This window comes from Falco peregrinus, chromosome 12, assembly GCF_023634155.1.
Source record: "Falco peregrinus isolate bFalPer1 chromosome 12, bFalPer1.pri, whole genome shotgun sequence".
Classification (NCBI taxonomy): Eukaryota; Metazoa; Chordata; class Aves; order Falconiformes; family Falconidae; genus Falco; species Falco peregrinus.
In genome coordinates, this window is record NC_073732.1 from 29,942,547 (window position 1) to 29,961,883 (window position 19,337).

At 40.1% G+C, this 19,337-nt stretch overlaps 1 protein-coding gene and 1 long non-coding RNA gene across 2 annotated transcripts; both read left to right on the top strand.

Moving 5' to 3' along the window:
- Nucleotides 1-2,916: 2,916 nt before the first annotated feature.
- Nucleotides 2,917-8,976, top strand: TM4SF18 (transmembrane 4 L six family member 18). Its single transcript, XM_027781475.2, has 5 exons — nt 2,917-3,093; nt 4,652-4,741; nt 5,638-5,780; nt 7,248-7,428; nt 8,626-8,976. Exons 1-5 carry the CDS (start codon nt 2,917-2,919, stop codon nt 8,638-8,640), a joined length of 606 nt encoding a protein of 201 aa, XP_027637276.2. The 3' UTR covers nt 8,641-8,976.
- Nucleotides 8,977-14,339: 5,363 nt separating this feature from the next.
- On the top strand, nt 14,340-15,738 carry LOC129785377 (uncharacterized). The gene is made up of 2 exons (XR_008749390.1): nt 14,340-15,250; nt 15,436-15,738. It is a non-coding gene; the product is annotated as an uncharacterized LOC129785377 (long non-coding RNA).
- Nucleotides 15,739-19,337: the final 3,599 nt, after the last annotated feature.

Sequence of the window (19,337 nt, forward strand, 5' to 3'; positions counted from 1 at the left end):
TTTTGGAATCTAGCAGTTAATGTCATCTTTGAAAATGAGCAAGTTAGTTTCTGCTTGTGGGAGAAAAAGAATTTCCCACAGGTGTCAGTGTGTACTTAGTACTCTTTGTAACTAGGAGGATGGTCTTTAAAGGTAGCCAGAAACTTGAGGCTATCCCCTCAGGCTGTCCTCGAAGCCAAGTACAAATACATATCTGAAAAAAAGAAATTAACTGTGAAAATGAAATGGCATGCGCACATCCACTGTAGCAAAAGAGCTCACAGATGGGAAGAGTTTGTGTTTAGAATCTCAGGATATCTGCTTCTTGCAATACCATGTATTCATACATAAATACATAGGAGTCGTTGAGAGCAGTCTTTAATACTGTTTCTGCTTGCTTTGTTTATCCCTGTCATGCTGTGCTGTGGGAGGGAGGAGAATATGTGTGTATACAGACAGCAAATTCCTTGCAGCTGGTGTCTTTGTATGTGAAGAAACAATCCGCAAGTTTAAATTGTGTGGAGTGAGAGGCGGAAAAGAGGGTCTCAGTGGAATAAGGTATAATTCCCACTCAACTTACAGAGTTTTTGCCTTTATGCTTGCATACTTATTACTTGTCTTTCTGGTACAAAATAACTAATTAAAGAACTGAAACAATTTTAGAAATTCTAATTGAAAGAATGATTAGGCTAGAGTTTAGAATTAAAACTTTAGCTCACATCTATGTAGCACTAATGCATAGCATTATTGCTCAGTGTTTAGGTTGTCATTTTAAAAAGGCCAGTTCAATTCCTTTGTTGCCTGATGCATAAGACAATGTTTTGGCACTTTTATCAGTTACAGTGTGGAGAAGCGGTTCTTTTAGGTTATATTCATTTCAGTTAGCAGAGAAATCATTCATCCAGATTAAATGTGGCTTTTCGCTAATGGGCTCGGCATCAACTCGTGGATATTGACAGGAACGGGAAAGCACTTCTTGCAACACTTGGTGAGATATCTGAGAAACTGGTTTCCAGGTTTGCTTAATACTTAGGTTGCTTCCTGTTCTAGTATAGCATGCCAGCAAAAAAACCCACACATTGATTTGGTATTTGCAGGGCTCAGTTTAAATACAAAGTCATGATGCAGACTGCTATATTGCAAAATGCTGTTTCGGGTGTCATTTTCCAAGTGAGTTTCTCCTAATCGGAACAGATTACTGTGGGAAGTAGCAGCAAATTTTATGATAAACTAAGCTGCTTTCAATAGTAATTTTGGCCTTTGCTTTTAGGAGAAAAATATTTCAGCCTATTACGTGATCTCTGAGTTTTGGAATAAAAAAATCAATCCTAGGGATGTGATGTGCCTGCTTTTATTTCAGCTGTTTACTCTCATCTGTTAAGTGCAGTGTTGATGATATGAGTTCTGTCCATGTCTGTGAGCCTGCAAAGGGAAATTTGTCACTAATTTTGATGAGATGGAGGCCTGAAAAAAGTGTAGTGATTAGGGAGTAATACAGGTAATGCAGGAAGATTCTCAGAGTAAAGTCTGAGGACTTCAAAATGAAACCTCCTAGAATAAGAAGGGGAGAGGGAAAAGGGAGTGTCACAGCAGAGAATGGGTAGAAAAATGGTGTAATTGCATGAGTACTACCATGCCCATTTCCTTAGATGATCTCATTTGAAGCAATAGGAAGGAATTAGTTAGAACATGCAATGAAAAGAGGTTTTATGAGATCATGAGAGAAGCCTCATGTGTGCAGAGCCTAAAACAGCTCATGAGGAAACAGGAGGAAAATATGCCATAATGTCACTGCTTCTAAAATCAGCCTTCTTGCTTTTGATAGAGCCCTGATTTTTTGTTCTCTGACTATGACTTTCCTATAGAGTAAACCCTAAGCTTGTTCTGGAGCTACTTTTCTGATGGCTGACAAGGGGCATAAAAAGAAGGCTTGGGCTGTGCTGTGAGCATTCAAACTGCTCTGACTCTGGGTTACTAGCATGGATGTTTAGTTGCTTGGGGCTTAGGGAATGATGACACATGAAAATGGGGAAGCTGTCCGGCTTTGGCTTTGCACAGTGCAAAATGGCAGGCATTTCAAAAAACAGCCAGACCTTTTATCCTGCACAAGGAGTCACATGTACCTGGGTCAGATTGGTAGCTATGCATACTCAGCTGTAAGTACAGAATAGAACAACTGGAGAAACAGCAGGATTTAATTCGTAAACAGCTGAGCCACATAATGCTGTGGAAGAGCATAATTAAAGTGTTGATCATAAATGCCTGGCAGTTTCTAGCCAGTGTTATATGGGCTTCTGTTCTCTCTGCCAAGTGGCCAAGACTCAGCTTGGTGTTTTTGTGAGGCTGCCCCAAGTTAGCAGCAAGTGTTGGTTCACCCTTAGGGGGCTGTATCTGCCAAGCTCTGGCATTAATTCTTTGTAGTGTGAGGCAGTGCCCCTCTGTACAGAGACTGGATTTGTCATTTGGCAGCCCCATTCCCCTTCTGAGGTAGAAAAGACTCTGAGTGGCAGTAAGGCTGAGCAACCTGCCTCATGTCACAGAATATCTGCATCATAATCCTTGTTCTCGGGAGGAGTGCATTTCTAAGCAGTCACTAGGAAATGAGATTTTTTTTTTTTTTAAGTTCCTTCCTGAGTCTGACTAGTTTTAGGCATACTTCATTTGGAAGATCACAAAGGAGGATCTTACAGAAGGGGAACTGCCCCTCAAAGACATGTGCTTAGAAAGGACAATGAGTTTGGACAGCAATATTAACCTATTATTCTGCTAACTGTTAAGCACTTCTCTATCTCTGGAATCATACCCCATTTACCCAGTTCCTGTGAATATGAAGTGACTGAATCAAGCTGAGGAGGTCAAAACGCTTTTGATATTTAAAACCTTGTCATCTTTTTTTTTTTTAGTTTAGAAGAGCAAAACGTCTGAAGTTCATGAGAGATGGCTTTAGAGACATGTGGAAGCTGTCTGAGTTGTCTGCTGATACCTCTTGCACTTTGGAGTATTGTTGTTAACATACTATTATACTTCCCTAATGGGAAAGCTTCACATGCTGCCAGTTACCAGCTTCCCAACTATGTGTGGTATTTTGAAGGGATCTGTTTCTCAGGTGTGATGGTAAGTGTGTGGATTATATGGATTTTTAATGAATTACATTCTATTGCAAATAATACTGGGTTACTGTGCAGCAATGTAATTGTGCTTTTAAAGAGAATATGGATTACTTTGCCAAAAAACACTGCAGGCAGAAAAATGCGGTCAAGCTGAAAGAAATGTGAATATACTGAATTACATGCTATGTATACTATTTTAATTTCATGTAAGTGATTTTGCAGGGTTGACTTTTTTCTGCTGGCTTTTTATTTATGTGTCATTTATGCTTGTTTTATGGAGGCAGGCGCTATGCTGATTTTATCCTCTATGGAAATTGAATTACAGCTCTTTTACCAAAACAAAACCAAACCTTGGTCTAGTGATGGATTTAGCAGTCCGGGGATAACAGTTGGACCTGATGATCTCAATGGTCTTTTCCAACTTAAATGATTCTATGATTCTAAAAAAGCTTCTTATGACTGTTGAGATGTTTTTAAGAGCTGTATACAGCCCAGTATTTAGAAGGCAGTTTGCTGTGCATCAAGTGACACTGTCACTGGGCTAAATACAGAAGATTGTCTCACTGTGATTGGCATGTTAGGATTTTCTCCATTACATTTGTAATATGTTCATCTGTGGTAATGAACTTAACACAGAGTTCCCCACAGCTCATACTATTCGCTATGTTCATAAAGGACTGTAGCCTCAGGGACAGAAGAGAGTCATGTAGTAAAAGTACATGCACGCAATCAGTACTTTAAAAGGTCTCATCTGCGTAAGTAAGGGGGGTTTATGAAGGTGCTGAAGTGGGAGAGTTACTAAAACATGAGACATTCTTTTCAAAAGTGTTTTTAGCCTTAGGATTATTACCAATTTATTAAAAACGTATATATTATTACCCTGTTACAAACAGGGCAGCAGCATGTGAGAGAATAGTGTTGTGACTCAGAAACATTCCTTTTTCGTGTTTCCCCTTTGAAACCAGTGCCTGTCTGAGTGGCACTTCGTGGTTCTGGTCATTTATTGAAATGATTCTAGTATCAGGTTTGCATAATCCAATAATCTAAGAAAAACAGTATGGATGCTTGACAGGGAAATTAAATGAATGTCATTAAATGAATGAATTTAATGAAAGGCTTGTAGGTACTGACTTTTTCTAGCTTAACTGTGTTAGTAAGGAAAGTGATATCCTGATATGTGTAGCTGTGTCAGCAAGAAGCGGTTGAACTAATGTGGTTGTATCAATCAAATATCCTTCCTTTCATTGTTACTGATTCTTTTACTTGTGAGCTTGATTTTTATTCTTTCAGCTTCACTGGTATAGCTTTGTTCATGCTAGTAACACTTTACTGTGGTAGGAGACATTGTACTCTTGTCTTTGAGGTATAAGAAACAAGCACAGTAACAGCCTAACAAAAATGGTCCAGTTCCATGGTGTGCCTTGAGAAATTGTGCTTTCCTACTGAGCAGCTTTAAAATCCCAGCAGAACATAACAGGTGCAGTCCCTGCCTTCCACAGGCAAAGGAGACTTTGGCTTAATATCTGCAGCCATTTCACTGACCTTATGGTGTCCCCTTATAGATCCTTCTACTGGCAGTAATTCTAATAACACTGGAGTGCAGCGTGTTCTATCGGTGCTGCCAGAGTGAGAGCTGTAACAAAACCTACAGGGTGAGTTTGTGTTTTATTTTTGTGTGCATCTCTAGCATTTGTTCTGAGTGCCTTCCTGCTCCTGTGATTCTAGCACAGGGGTCCTCAAACTACGGCCCGCGGGCTGGATACGGCCCCCCAGGGTCCTCAATCCAGCCCCTGGTATTTACAGACACCCCCCACCCCCCCCACCCGGGGTTGTGGGGGGAAACCAAGCAGGCGCAGATGACTGCCTGCCACTTCATCCACGCCGGCCCCCTGGTTAAAAAGTTTGAGGACCCCTATATCTAGCACATCCTTCTGCCCTCTCCTCTGCTGTTTCCGCTTCCTTTCACAGAGAAGGATTCTAAGTCAGGTTGAGAGGTCACAGAATTTATAGCTCCTTCCTTCTCATGCATAAACAGGATGAAAGAAAATTAAACAAACAACAGCACACCCACCCCGCCTCACCCCCCAAAAAAAATCCTTGTAAAATAGAGTAAGAAGCTAGAAGGCCTGGGAGTTTCAATGAAGTGCCCCAACTACATAGTTTCATCCCCTTGCTTGTATTATTTGGAAGTTATTTTTTCCAGTAATGACTCAATGTACACTACTTGGGATGCAAACATGTTTAATGGGTGGTTTTGTTCCTCTAGCATTTTGGGAAACAATTTCGCAAAAATGCAAGTTTAAAGAAAAATAATCCCCAAACAGTATTTAACTGAGAATTATGAAACCGTCTTAAACTCTGTCTTAATCTTTATTTGCATGTGTGTGCTTACTATTCTTTACCTGGTATTTTTCTTTCTAAATTTTGAAGATTGGGACAATCAAATGTGAAATTCAACCCCAAGGAAGTAGCTAGGTAGGCTGAATGACTGTATTTGCTGTGAACAATGTCCCCACACAGTAATATTATTTTTCTCTCTTTACTTCAGAGTTTTATTTCAATTGTGCTAGCTCTTCTTGGAGCTGCTTTCTCTGGATACAGTTGCATCATTTTTACCTTGGGATTGATCCAAGGCCCCTTCTGCAATTCATCAGGTGGATGGGATTATATCTTCAAAGACACTGCTGGAGGGTAAGAAACATCAATGTGACTGTTCTGGAGGAAACTGTTCATTAAAACAACAGTCAGACAAATTCTCTGAGTTTTAACACAAAATGGCCCAGTCTTTTGAGCATCAGAATCCTCAAAGAAGGTATTTGCCTCCTTGTAGGGAAAGGCTAAGTGTAAGATTCTTTGTAATGATCAGACCTGGAGATCATCTAGCTAAGTATCCTTTTTCAAGTGGTGGTCACAGTCATGTGTAATAAAGAATATAAAATTAGAGTCAGTGTAGATGAATACTTTCTCAGAATATTCTCTAAAATTACTCAAGTTTTTTGTTCAAAGGTTATAGATGGCATTTTTATATTTAGTGATGCAGTAGGTTTCTTTTTAACTCCTGTAGATCAATGGAGTCTGTGGTTTGATACAGCTGCTCTGTCTCATAAAACACTTAAGTGAGCTAGACAAAGTGTTGTCCATGTCCCAGCCTCCTAGAGGCGTGAAAGATTTGATTCAGATCTGTAACCTGAGGCTGCTTTTGCAATATTTTATATTCTCCCTTTAAAAGACCAAAGTTTTGTAAGATTTTAATATTCCAAGGTGTATAATGCCAAGCTGTTCCAGCTGCATTTGAATGCACTGAGGATTAAATTTGTCAGAGGATTACAAAAAAGTTCCTTCAGCATCTAACAGTGTTCCTAAACTGTGGCCTTCTCCAACTTAAGTCAGCTTTACTTTAAAACACTGAAGTGCATCCTGCAATCTCTGCTGCGTATCACCAGTATTACCATCCCACTTGAAAATAAAAATGCGAGTTTTGAGTTCAGCGTAAAGGGCCAGATGCTGAACAATGCACTCCAGTTTTGGTTCAGAGCATTTCAGTTATGAATGTTGAAGGAAAAAAAGTGACTGACACTGAGTAAGTGAGTCTAACAAAGCTTCTTGCAATTGACTTCCAGGCTGTAGCATGTCTCGCAGTTAAAAGGGCACACATGAGCTGTGCACATCATGATCCTCAAGGATGCAAAGCATGGCTCTAGAATAACTGGAAATTGCACGTGGTAACTCTTAGCTCTGCCATTTAGGCTGTATGCACTGGTTAGAATGATGGTGTTGGGGTGTTCCTGCTCTCTGCAAGGTACTGATGTCAGCTGGACTTAACCTACAGCTGAAATTAAATCAATGAAAGGAAAATTCTTGTTTTAAACTTGTCTTCTGCCATTTAAAAAAATGGCAATGTCTTTCTAACACTTGGGTGTCTAACAGGGAAACTAATGAAGCAGATGTGTTTGAGAAAAGTAATTTTTGACTCAGCTGCGTTTGACAAGCCCATGCAGGATTTATGCTGGTATAAAGAAAGACTAGAGTCTGGCTCCTAAACTTGAAGCATATAAAACCCAATATGCTTTTTCTATATATTACAGGTAAAATAATGTGTATTTTATTTTATTGTGCCCACTGCATTTAATTTACTTCACATTGCTGTTTCTCTAATAGGTACCTCACAGATTACCCTGCTTGGTCTCGGTGCACTGAACCCGCTAACATAGTAGAGTGGAACATCATTTTACTCTCTATTCTGATAGCTCTTAGTGGACTCCAGCTGATCATCTGTTTCCTCAAAGTGGCTGCTGAGTTGAGACGGACACTCTGTGGAACATACTCTGTTTTTGTCCAGGTAACAAAATATCTGAGGTAATTTCTTCAGCATCTCCAAGTCAGTTTAGCTTCAGCAATTTCTCTCAGTTGAGGACCTACCCTTTTGGTTTATGCATTCTCTATGCTACTGCATTTTTATTATCAGAGGATATGTATCAATAATATTGTGTTTGATTCATCCACTAATTCCTTGTGGTACAGAGGTTGATGAGTGTTAACTCTGACCGTTAAGGTTAGGATTGAGAAGAAAAAAAAGTGTGGCTGAGAATTCAGCACCAGTGCTCGGTTCGTTACTTCTATGTCAGCAGAGGCTTCTGTGCGCCTTTCTTCTAGCATTAAATTTAGTTATTCTTATCAGTGTGTGGGTTTTGCAGCAAACAGAAGAAGGTGTAAGAGGTAATAAGTAGCAGTCATGATCTAGGCATCAATTTTACTATGTTTTCAGTAGGTTACTGAAACAATAACTGAGAGAGCTCTGCTTTGGACAGAAGAATTAGTTGGAACCTGAGCTCAAGTGAATCATGCTGCTAACCTGCACACTGATGTGAAGTGGTGCCGTTTAGGATGGCATTCAGTTTCCCCAGCTTTGGAGTTAGGGTGAAATTAGACACGCTTACCCCTCCCTGTCCATCTGCACTGGAATCGAGGAGCCCTCAGGGGTTTTATGTAGCCAACGATTTCAGTGACAGCAGATTCGAGAAAGACTCTAATTAGGAAAAGCAGCAACCCCCAAAAGCGTGTGTGCACAGGTATATATGTACATCTGTGTACACACACATGCATGGTGGGGAATGTTGGGAGGGCAGAGCAGGTAAGATGGCAGTGCCTCTGCAGCACTAAGTCTCCAGACCAGTGCTGGTCAGTCAGGGTAGGGGAACTGCAGGTGCCCGCAGAGGGCCTTGGGCAAGCAGGCAAGGAAGCATTTCTTGGAGGAATTTACTGTAAAAGCAACCTACAATAAGGTCAAGGCCTGAGGCAGTTTCTCTCAAAAACCATTTTGCCTGCCAGTGAAAGAGCCTTATCCAGCTGGGACCCAGCCCAGCTTTCAGTGAAGCCAAAAGCAGTACTGCCAGCTTGTCCCGGGGCGCAGAGCAGGGTTACCTCTGGAGCTCTGAGGGGGTGTCAGGTTTAGATTGGATGTAGATGTTGAACAATTTCCGTATTAAATTCAGTTGGAAGAAAGAGGGCAATTACTTCCTTCCTCTTTTATTTGCAGCCTGGGATTCTCTGAAAACGGCAAGGAAATCTTCACCGCTTTTCCCCCACCCCCCAGAAGAAGAGAGAAATGGCTTCTCCAGTGTTTACAGTGGTAGATTTGCATGCTGCAAAGACAAATGAAACCCTTGTCTTAAATCTTTTTCTCTCAAGCCTCTCTATTTTGGATGAAGTTTTTTGAACTCTTTGACATCTACATTTTTCTAGTTGTTCTCTAACCTGTCTGGTTGTCCTTGGCCATGACTTCATTTTTTTACCCTCCAGCTTGTTCTGACAATAGGAAGGTTTGAATACCGTGAAACTGCTTTTATATTGAAATCACCTTTTTTTGAATAAACTGCTATAGAACTGCTTTTACGGTCACCTCTCTTTGTTTAGAACATAGGAATGTTTGTTGTTCTGAAAGGGCCTGATTAAAAGCCCAGTATGTCAGGAGAGTTTGTTCCCTTGAGAATCAGTGCACTGGATGAAGCCATGATTTCTAAATGAATAAACGTTAGTTACAGACAGACCATGATAGTCACAGAGGGTGGCAGCCTATTCTGCTCGTTGGATCCTGGAAGTTCTTAACTGCACAAAGCAATTACTGGAAAAAAGCCATCCTGCAGTAAGGCTTTTAGAAAGGCATCTGGGCCTGATTGAAAGATTAAATAGACAGCTCTGAAGTCAGCCATGCTAATTAGTGCACATTAATAGCTGCACTGGCTTTCTTTTTATGTTATACTCATAGGTAAACTTTTTGTTGTTGTTGCCGAAGTATTAAGTGATTTGAGAGAATATAGGACGGAACCTTGTGAGCAGCCAGTGCTAGCCTGTTATACTCTTCTAAATACCCTGGCCTTGCTGCAATGGAAAGCTAACATTCTTGACAATAATAATGAGAAGAAAAAGAATAATCTGTTTTAAATTAGCAGTCTTTTTAATTTCTAAAACAATTATTTTTTCATTCCCAGTGGAAATTCAGGGATCCACAGTAAAGTGGGCGTATGGCTCGTTTGCAGCTGTATGGGCAACATTTGGCTGTATTCAGCACTCTGGTTTTGAGAGAATGAACACCCAGAGAAAAGCAAATTATGTACTTCAGACTGGCAGTAATGCACATAACCCTGTTACATCAGAACCATTAGGATTCAGCTATATCAACATTTAACATTAGACACTGTTAGAAATGCAAATCATACAATAAGTGGCAGCTGTGGGTAAGATATTTAGAAACAATAGAGTATATCATTCATTAAATTCTGTTTCAAGACAACACTGAGATTTTACGTTGATACTCCTTTATCAGATTGTTTTGAAAAGCTGATTTCTTCTTGTAGGATTTGAACAATCTATCTGAAATTTTAATTGCTTGGTTCCTATTAAGTTACAAGAAGTAACAAAGAAATTAATGATGTTTAAGAATGGGGCTAGTCTTTTGGGAAGCAGTTCAAGGTGGCATGGATGTTCAGAGATGCATGATAAAAAGGCATGATTATAAAATGGAGACACTGGCAACTGTGCATTTGTTCTTCCTTAGGCTTAAATATACATCATGTTGTGTATCTACTTAAATGATAATCCGGCATCCTTACAGATTTGTGGGTATTGTTTGCAGACAGGAGAAGAAAGGAAACTTTAAAACTGACCCATACTCCTACCAGACATCTTGGGGAATCTTGCTGATTTCATTCCTGCAAACCATGGAGCTGATGATTTTGAAAATGTTAGAAGTGTTTGAAAAAAGGTTTTGGTTATTTGGAGGGAAAATGGTATGTGTGGGGTAGACATTCAAAGCAGGAAAACCCCTAGAACTGCTAAATATTCCTGAAGTGAATGGCTGCCATTTCACTGACAAAAGCAAACGGAGTATTCTATGTAGACTGCAGCTCAGCCATGGGGAAAATACAGGCTTATCTTTAGGCAAACACAGCCTATTGAGATAGATTTGGCTATGCTGGATGAGAGCAATGAAATACCTTAAAGTTACACCTGGAAACTCTTAACCCTTTATCTTGCTCCTCTATGTGTCCTTTCCAATTTTCAGTAACTTCTGATTGTGGAAAGTCTTTGAGCTTGGTAGACAGGAGGCACAAAATATTATCTCGTTTGACAGCTTTTTCCGTAGTAGTATTAGTGACTGTAACTAACCACTGGCAAGAATTGGCCAACCTTAATTCATCATGGGTTGATTTGGGGTTTTTTTATGATTGTGTCTTGTGAATTTACATTTCTCCCCTACCACAGGCTTGTATCTCCTATTTTAGTGTCTTAAATCAAAGAAAGAGATGCGTAATTCCCTTCTTGTTGGCCATACTAACTCTGCAATCCTCTTTATCCATAATCCAGATATTGGCACCTCTGTTGGCATAGCCAGAATCAACTGTGTCTTGACATCTCAGCTTTTAAATGGGAAGTTTATTAATTTTAATATGGTGGTAAGAATACTACAGATGCATTTACAAATTTAACAGCTTGTTTCATATAGGGATTTTGGATGTAAGGTGAAGTTAAACTTAAATCAATTTAAGTCCTGATTCAATCCTAAATGTGGTGTCTCTTGTTAAAGAGATGCTATGAGCTGTACCTGGTAGCAAAACCAAGGTTCCTGTAAGGAATATTAACTGACTGGAAATCTTGACATAACCAGCAACTCTGATGGTGGTGTTTGAGGCAGAGTGACTGTCTGGCTCTCCAGCTGCAGAATACAGACCTCACCCTGACAGCAGCAGAGAGGAGTGGGCCACAGAGCCAGGACAAAGCTCACACCATGCCAGCAGATGAGAAACCATTTTTTGAAGAAGTGTTCCTGAACCTGAAGTGCATGTGCTGACTGCTGAAATCCATGGATAAAATACCTGGGACACACCTGGAAAGCAGCTGCAGATTTGAGTTTGTAAACTTCTGTAAGTGAGCAGTTCATGCTGAAATCTGAAGCTAAGTGTTCCAGCATTATTTGTTCCTCACAGCCAATGCATTTTGCCAGAGTATTATGATGCTGTGTCTAGAACAGAAGTGTCATTTGTTTTAGTTTAAAACGCTGCAACTGGAAGTAGCTGTAGAGACTCGGTTTTGACCACAAATAATTGTGGGCAGAGATTTGTAGTAAAGCACTCTGGAGCCCCATACACACCTTTGCATTTTGGGGCATATTATTCCTCCTGTATGTAAAAGTGAGTCTCGCTGAAATACAATTTCCTGACTGCTAATTCTTCACATGTTGGATGGAGGCTTTTTCCCACATTAAAGTAGAATATAGTGGCAGAGGCCAAATGAAGCTCCCCTGAACTTTAAAGCATATTTACCTGCAGAGTTTTGCAGGAGGTCAGAACAACAGCATGAGCAGCAGGCTATAGACACATCATTCAGATTAGGGTATTATGAAATGGTGGGGATTCAGTTCAGTCTCACTGGGAGCTTTTGTTGGGGCTTTTTTGTCAGAATATTCTGTTTTGTTTTTTTCTTTCCTCAGGGAAAATTTTTCAAGTAAAAGATCAGCTTTATATTTTCAATGACATTTTGAGTCATGCTCAGAACAGTCAGCATTTCAGCATACTGAGTATGAGAAGTGTTGTGTTGCAAAACAGTAAGGGGATATTCATGACACCAAACTGCAGACTCATAATTTAACCAATTAAATTAGGTGCTCAGTCTTTGTAGGCCCTGTCTACCAGAGAAAGAGGTTCCTGCCCTTCAGACACCCTCTGAAAATAATAATACAGGCTTGGGAAGCTAAATTGCCTCTAGCTTTTTGAGTTCCTTAAGAGAAAGATAATACGAGTGTGCTTAGCCATGCAAATATCTTCAAGTTTTGGTGAGGTGTGACTAAAAGTAGTAATGGAAAAATCTTGCCTGTCAGAAGTTTTTGTTTTGTCTTTAAATAAAAACATCATGCAGTTCTTTCACAAATCAAGAAGGAGTAATTTTAGAGGAGTCAAGGGACCAAGGCAAAGAAATACTCTTGTTTTTACCCTCACATAAATGTGGAAATTTTAAGGATACTGCTTGTGTGGGTTTTTTTCCTCTTCCTCAGTCTGATGGGAATTTGAACAAAAATAAACCAAATAACCCACCTATACATGAACATCTCTGTTAGCTGTGTACTAAGGAATGACTTTGAATTTAATGAATTTGAATTTAAGTAGTATAAGAGAAGGTAAACATTTTCTCATTTTTACCTTCGTTAATGTACAGATGGGGCATATGCAACTTGTACAAGCTGATCTTTCCACTGAACCACTCACTGGCCTTCATCCATGCAAAGGAAAAAAATACAAACCTACAAAAATAATTTTAAGCATGTGATGCCAACCTTGGAAACTCCAGAATTTCATCATAGATTTGGTCAGATTTCAAAAACTTGGCTTTGGCCACAGTCATTTGGACAGAAGCAGAATCCTCCATTTAATGCTGATGTGTAGAAGATTCCAAAAGGTGAGATTATGAACTTCAGTATTCTGACAGTGCCTGGAATTTTTTATATGACTAGTGATTAAAATTGGTAATTTATCCTTATACCACAGTCCTGGTAAATAAGTTTTTGATTTGTATGTCATTAAAGGAAACCTGTTGTACTCTAGTTATATTCTGAAGCTTAGTCTTCTATACAAAATAATCATAATTTTTCTAATCATTAAGAAAATAGCTTCAAAGAAGATTGTGGTTATTACAGATACTTTTAAGTTGCCATACAATGAAAAATGTCATTTAGAATGACTGTGACTGTGTCAGTGCTCATAGTGCAGAAGAGATTTTTTTTTAAGAATTCCCAAGTGACTGAAGGTACATATTTGTCAATAGCAGCCTTTACAATTTGCAAGTTTACAGGTGGCTTTGCATGTCTAAAGCTTCAGACACAACCATGGTGCAATGGATATATGCTTGGGAAAAAAAAGCAATTACAAACTTAGGTGGTTTTTAAATGTCCTATGTTTAAGGTGCAATTTTGTTCTTATTTTTCAATCAGACTAACATATAAATTGTTTACAGAACTTGAATAAAGCAAAAGTATAGCCTTCTGCACTGGGTGGTATATTTAGGTAATGGTAACATTTAAGATTATCTGAAGCTTTATACATCTGTTGTGCTTTTAATCATTGAAGAATGTGACCTATCCTGTCTGGTGATAGACTAGGAGGAAGATAACATAAGTAGTTCGTTTTGTTGAATTTCTGAGCCTCATTTCCATTTGGGCAACACTGAAACTGCTTGAGAATGAGATGCTAACATCCCCTGCCTCCATGCATGGACAGCCAGGCCTTTTCATCTCTAGCTATATATGCCACACTTTGTGCTGAAAATATTTTTCCAAGGGAACTGTGGCAGGTTAGCAGAGCTTATCCACATATACATCAGTGTGTAAGCTCTGCTCCAATACTAGTGACCTGAGTCATCCCTTAACTGGCTGTCTTGCACCAGTTTAGTGATTGCCGTGCAGAGGGGAAGCAGCAGCCATCTGTAGATTCAGAAGGAGCAAGGGGAATAGGCGGCAGAAAGTCTGCAGCTGCGGGACCTGCCTTGCATTCAGTGATATCAGCCCAAAAGCAGATACTCCGAGGAAGATGGGTGGTGTTTAGAGCTTTTCGTAGTGAACTTAAAAAGCTGTGTTCTTGTGCCGCACATCACAGAAATTATTTTCTCGGCAGTATACAAGCTAGAGAGGGAGCAATACAGCAAGGAATGTAATTAAGCTTAAGTCTATAGATCCATTTAAACGATTCAGCGACAAGATTTACAATCCAGTGATGTGAATAAGCTGTAAATAATATGGTCAAGTTTGTATTCATAAACCAATATTCATTTTAATGCATAAATAAGCTTGTAATTGTATAGCGACAAAGGGGTTAAAATGTCTGAAAGATCATATAAACTGTTCTGGCAAGAAAGTTGCAAATCTCTGAAAGGGGAGCTGTCCTCCTTATCTGCAAAGCAAGCTGCCCTACCAAGGAGATAACGGGACAGCAGGATGGCCTTGAGTAAAATTAACAAGGAGTATTCTAAAATCCCTGGGAAAGATTTCTACAAGTCTGCCAACTCATCACTTTTGAGACCTAAGGTGAAAAGTACACCATGAGGAAGACCTACGGCCTTCCTCCCATAGACCACTGCCCACATTCTAAAGACCCCGGCCCACAATTTTTGGGAGAATCTGCGCAAGCGTGAAGGACTGATAAGCTAATTAGCATACGAAGCGAGGGTAGGCGGGTTCAGGTGATGAATATGTATAGGCGTTAATGGAATATTCATTGTTTCATTATATAAATATAAGATAATCTGCCCCTCTGGGTGTGTACGATTGGTGGAAGGATCCCCCGTACACCCGGCGCCGACAATAAAGAATACTTAATCACTAAGAAATTCTGAAGACGTTCTTTGAAACAATCTGGCGACCCAGATGGGACAGCTCTCTGCCTGACCGTAGGACCCGCTGGGAAGTGGACTCCCTTGGGTACCCCCGGGATTTTCCCGGAGGGACTCCCCAACTCATCGGATCACTGCGGAGGCAGACAAGAATCCCATCTTCTGTAAGTGATAATATTCTTTATTGCTGTATTCTGGTATTACCGGTAATCTGGGGTTACCCGTAAGACGAGAAAATTGATTTCCGCAGGGTAACTTCTGGGTATGCTTGGGAACTAGTTTCTCAGGTATACATCTGGGTATGCTTGGGAACTAGTTTCTCAGGTATACATCTGGGTATGCTTGGGAACTAGTTTCTCAGGTATACATCTGGGTATGCTTGGGAACTAGTTTCTCAGGTATACATCTGGGTATGCTTGGGAACTAGTTTCTCAGGTATACATCTGGGTATGCTTGGGAACTAGTTTCTCAGGTATGCATCTGGGTATGCTTGGGAACTAGTTTCTCGGGTATACATCTGGTCTGGAAAACTCAGGTATACTTCTGTGGCTGGCACCCTAAGTATACTTCTGGTTTTGTTTGGGTTTTATCAACATTTAATTGCCATCTGGAATCTGGCAAGTTTGCTTATAAAGCTTATTTGCTGCAGGGTTGCTTATTTTGGTTACCGGATTTATGGAATGTGGAATTTGACTTTGATAATTGTTACTGTGATTTCGGCTATATTTTTGATAATAATAGTGAGCTCTTGGTGTTGCTGTAGAAAGATACCTGCGTGTTGCATTTTGTAAGTAGTAATTCTGTAAGTGATAAGTGTGTTCTGTGAATGTAAGCTGGAAAAATGGGAGGAAAGCAGAGTGGTGGGATTTTAAAGAAAAGCCCGTTAGGATGTGTTCTGAGTCACTGGAGGGTTATTGGAGGGTCTGCTGGTGGAAGTGTGAATAAGAAAACATTGATAAAGTACTGCAATCAATGGTGGCCACTTTATTAGCTGGAAGGTGGGGAAAAGTGGCCTTGTAATGGAACTATAAATTATAATACTTTGCTGCAGTACGGAGAGAAGGAAAATGGGATGAAGTAATGTGTGCTGATATGTTTGTGTGACAGAAGGAGTGTGGGATTTACACCACCTGATCTTTGATTATGGATCTAGAAAAGGATAGGAAAAAACAAACAAACAAACAAAAAACCAAGAACCTGAGACTTAAACTAAAAGGATGTTCTTGTTGAAATATTTGTGTAAAAAAATAAAAATAGAGAGAGCTCAGGTTGTGGTTCTTTCTGTGCAGCAACCAGAATGAAACACATTGTAAGATAAAAACTTGTGCTAATGTATGTAAGATCTGAAGCCAGGGGGGTGGAGAGTCAAAGACCCTGTGAAAGTGTTAAAGTATTGGGGTGAGTTTGTACAAACCCCCGTACCCCCTCGAAAGTGCGGCTGAGTCCTGCGGGACGCATGGCAGGGTGTTTGCTGTTTGCCTGCGAAGGCATGGTATGTAAGAACGCAGACTTAAAGCAACAAGGAGCAGATTTGCATTCAGGGTAGGAAAGAGTTAAAACAGAAGTGCTGCTGCAGAGGCAGGCTTGTGTAACCTGCAGAGCAGGAAGAGCATCTCTTACCCTGAACCCTTCTGCTGGTGAGGAGGAGGGGGTTGCTGTTGCTGACGATTGAGCAGAAGGACCTGATAATGTCACCCCAATTGCTGCAGCATTTGCAGCACAACAGGACCGGTAACGGCCCCTGTAGGGCAAGCAGCGGGTCTGAGGAGAGTAAAGGTGCATCTTTGATGGAGAAATTTAGATGTTTGAAAGTTGGTTGTGAATAGGACTGGATAAAGGTTCGAGTTGTTTGTTACTAGGTAATTGTGATGTAGAAAAGTTGGTGAATATAAAACCAACTTATTTGGTGTTAAACTTCAGTGAAAAGAGTTTGTTACAGTTGTGGGAGCTGCTGGCCGCCAGGAAAATATCCTGAAACCTTTAAAGTACAAACTAAGAAAACAAATAGGAATGCCAAATTCACCAAAATCTTTGTTGGGAAGAGATCTATTAGAACATCTAGACGTTTAAAGAAGGGGAAATGAAACCAAAAGTTAAAAATGATCAATTAATTAAAATGTTGAGCTTATCTTTAATTCAACAGAAAAGTGGAAGAGAGGACCTCCCTGAAGTAAAAGAAATCTTTAACCAGGTATATCTGGAAGTAAATTCCAGGTAAGGGGAAAAATGCTTTCCCTGTTACAGTAAAAATGATAAACGGGAGGCCTGCCTAGTTCAGGTAAAATAATATCCCTTGGTCAGCAAGGCTGTGGGGGATATTGCATAAAAACTAAAATAAAATACACTCTGTAGTAGTTCTACTAATGTAAATCTGTGAGTTTTGCCATGACAGTGACTTGTTATGGGATGTGCAGATGAAACTCTGCATTGACAACAAAGTACAAGGAATAAGGTTGGTCAAGTGCCTCCTATCACAATCAAGGGCAAGACTGGGTTGGCCTCGGTGTTTGCCACCAAGAAGGATCTTGAGCTCTGCTGCTGGCTGCAACCCAGTAGGCGTTGAGCGGTGGGAACATATGCCATGCCAGACCTTGATGTGAGGAATGGCCCCCTCTGTTATAAGAGGGTCGTCCAGGAAGGAAGAACATAAGATGGCCCATTGAGGCACTGATTTGGAAATTGGAAACCGCCTGGCCTACCATGAGGCCAGACAAGTAGCAGAGGAGGTAGGAAAGGAGGAATTATCCTTAATACCAGACGGTAGAATCCAAACTGTAAGTACAGATCAGGAGCCAAATTATTCTAAAGAAAACTTAAAGGTAATTCAGGACATGAATGATAAAATAAATAAGTGGATTTATTTGAGGGATGGTCGTATAGTGGTACCATCCAATTTAATATGGACCACAGCCCTAACAGAACATAATAAGATGCATTGGAGAACTGATAATTTATATAAAAGTCTAAATCAGAAATTGATAGGGCAGAACTTGTATACTGTAATAAAACAGGTGACTCAGCAATGTGAAATGTGTTTGAAAATTAGCCAGGGCAACAGTGGCAAGTTGATTTTTCCAGACTCCCAAGAACTGGGGGTACTGATATTTATTAAATGGATGGACACCCCAATGTATCATATAGTATTATGGACCTGCAACTTGGAATCCTAATGAACTCATTAACGGTGCTCGAGAACCTATCTACAATCTGAATCGTATCATTCGCCTACAGGCTGTCTTGGAAATTATTACTAGTCAAACAGCTAAAGCTTTTGATGTGAAATGCAATTTATCAACACAGGATGGTTCTCGATTACCTGCTAGCCGAAGAAGGAGGTGTTTGTGGTAAAGAAAATGTTTCCAATTGTTGTTTGAAAATTAATGACAATGGTGAGGTAGTTAAACAGATCACATCAGAGATAGGGAAGTTAGCCCATGTTCCGGTCCGAACTTGGAAAGACGAATATTGACTTGTTTTCCTGGCTTCTCGGGAGCCCCTGGGTAAAACGAATCCTATTTTATTTGTTATGTGGATTAGCCACCTTATTGTTTTTGCCATGTGCTGTTCCATGTTTTATAAGATTAATTCAATTATGGTTTCACCCGATGGCGTTAAACAAATGCGAGCAGTATGACAAAAAGTACATACAAAATAACATTTTAATAGCCAACAAGAATTTGGAAACAATTGATTCTTAAAACAAATGCGAGCCAACAAGAATTTGGAAACAATTGATCCTTAACAATTCAGATAACAATGTAGGCTGAGTAAGAATAAAAATAGAATAGCAGCAAAAACAACTGCCAGGAACGCATAGATGAGGATATGGTAACGCCTTTTATACTTCTCCACCTCCGCCATAAGTTCTTGACGTGAGACAACAGAAAAACGCACCCTCTGCCTAAAACAGCAACAGGAAGAAAAAGTTTTGATCTTCTTTCTAATGAACCATATAGGTTAAACGTTTTGAGAACGCTCACCTTGCAGAACGTTCAGAGGGGGAAATGTACACTCTGGACCCTTCTTCCCTGGCAGGTGACGTGGTGGTCTGGTGGTAAGAAAACATTACGTTGAAAACAGGGACCTGTCATTTGGCCATAGTGCCATAAATGTTACCATCGGCAGACTTACCGGAGTAGTAAGCTCGGGAAATGGGTTTGGGACTTCATCTGGGCACGCAGTAGCCATTGTTTATCACACGAATGATCCACGTATACCTTTGAACATGCGCATGCGCGATTTTAAAGCCCCACAGAATGTGTTGGAAAAATCTGGAAAGACCGCGCATGCGAAATCCCTATAGTCTAGCCATGATAATGACGCATGTAAAAAAAAAAAAGGGGGAATGTGTTAAGAACATACAGTGGTTTTAGT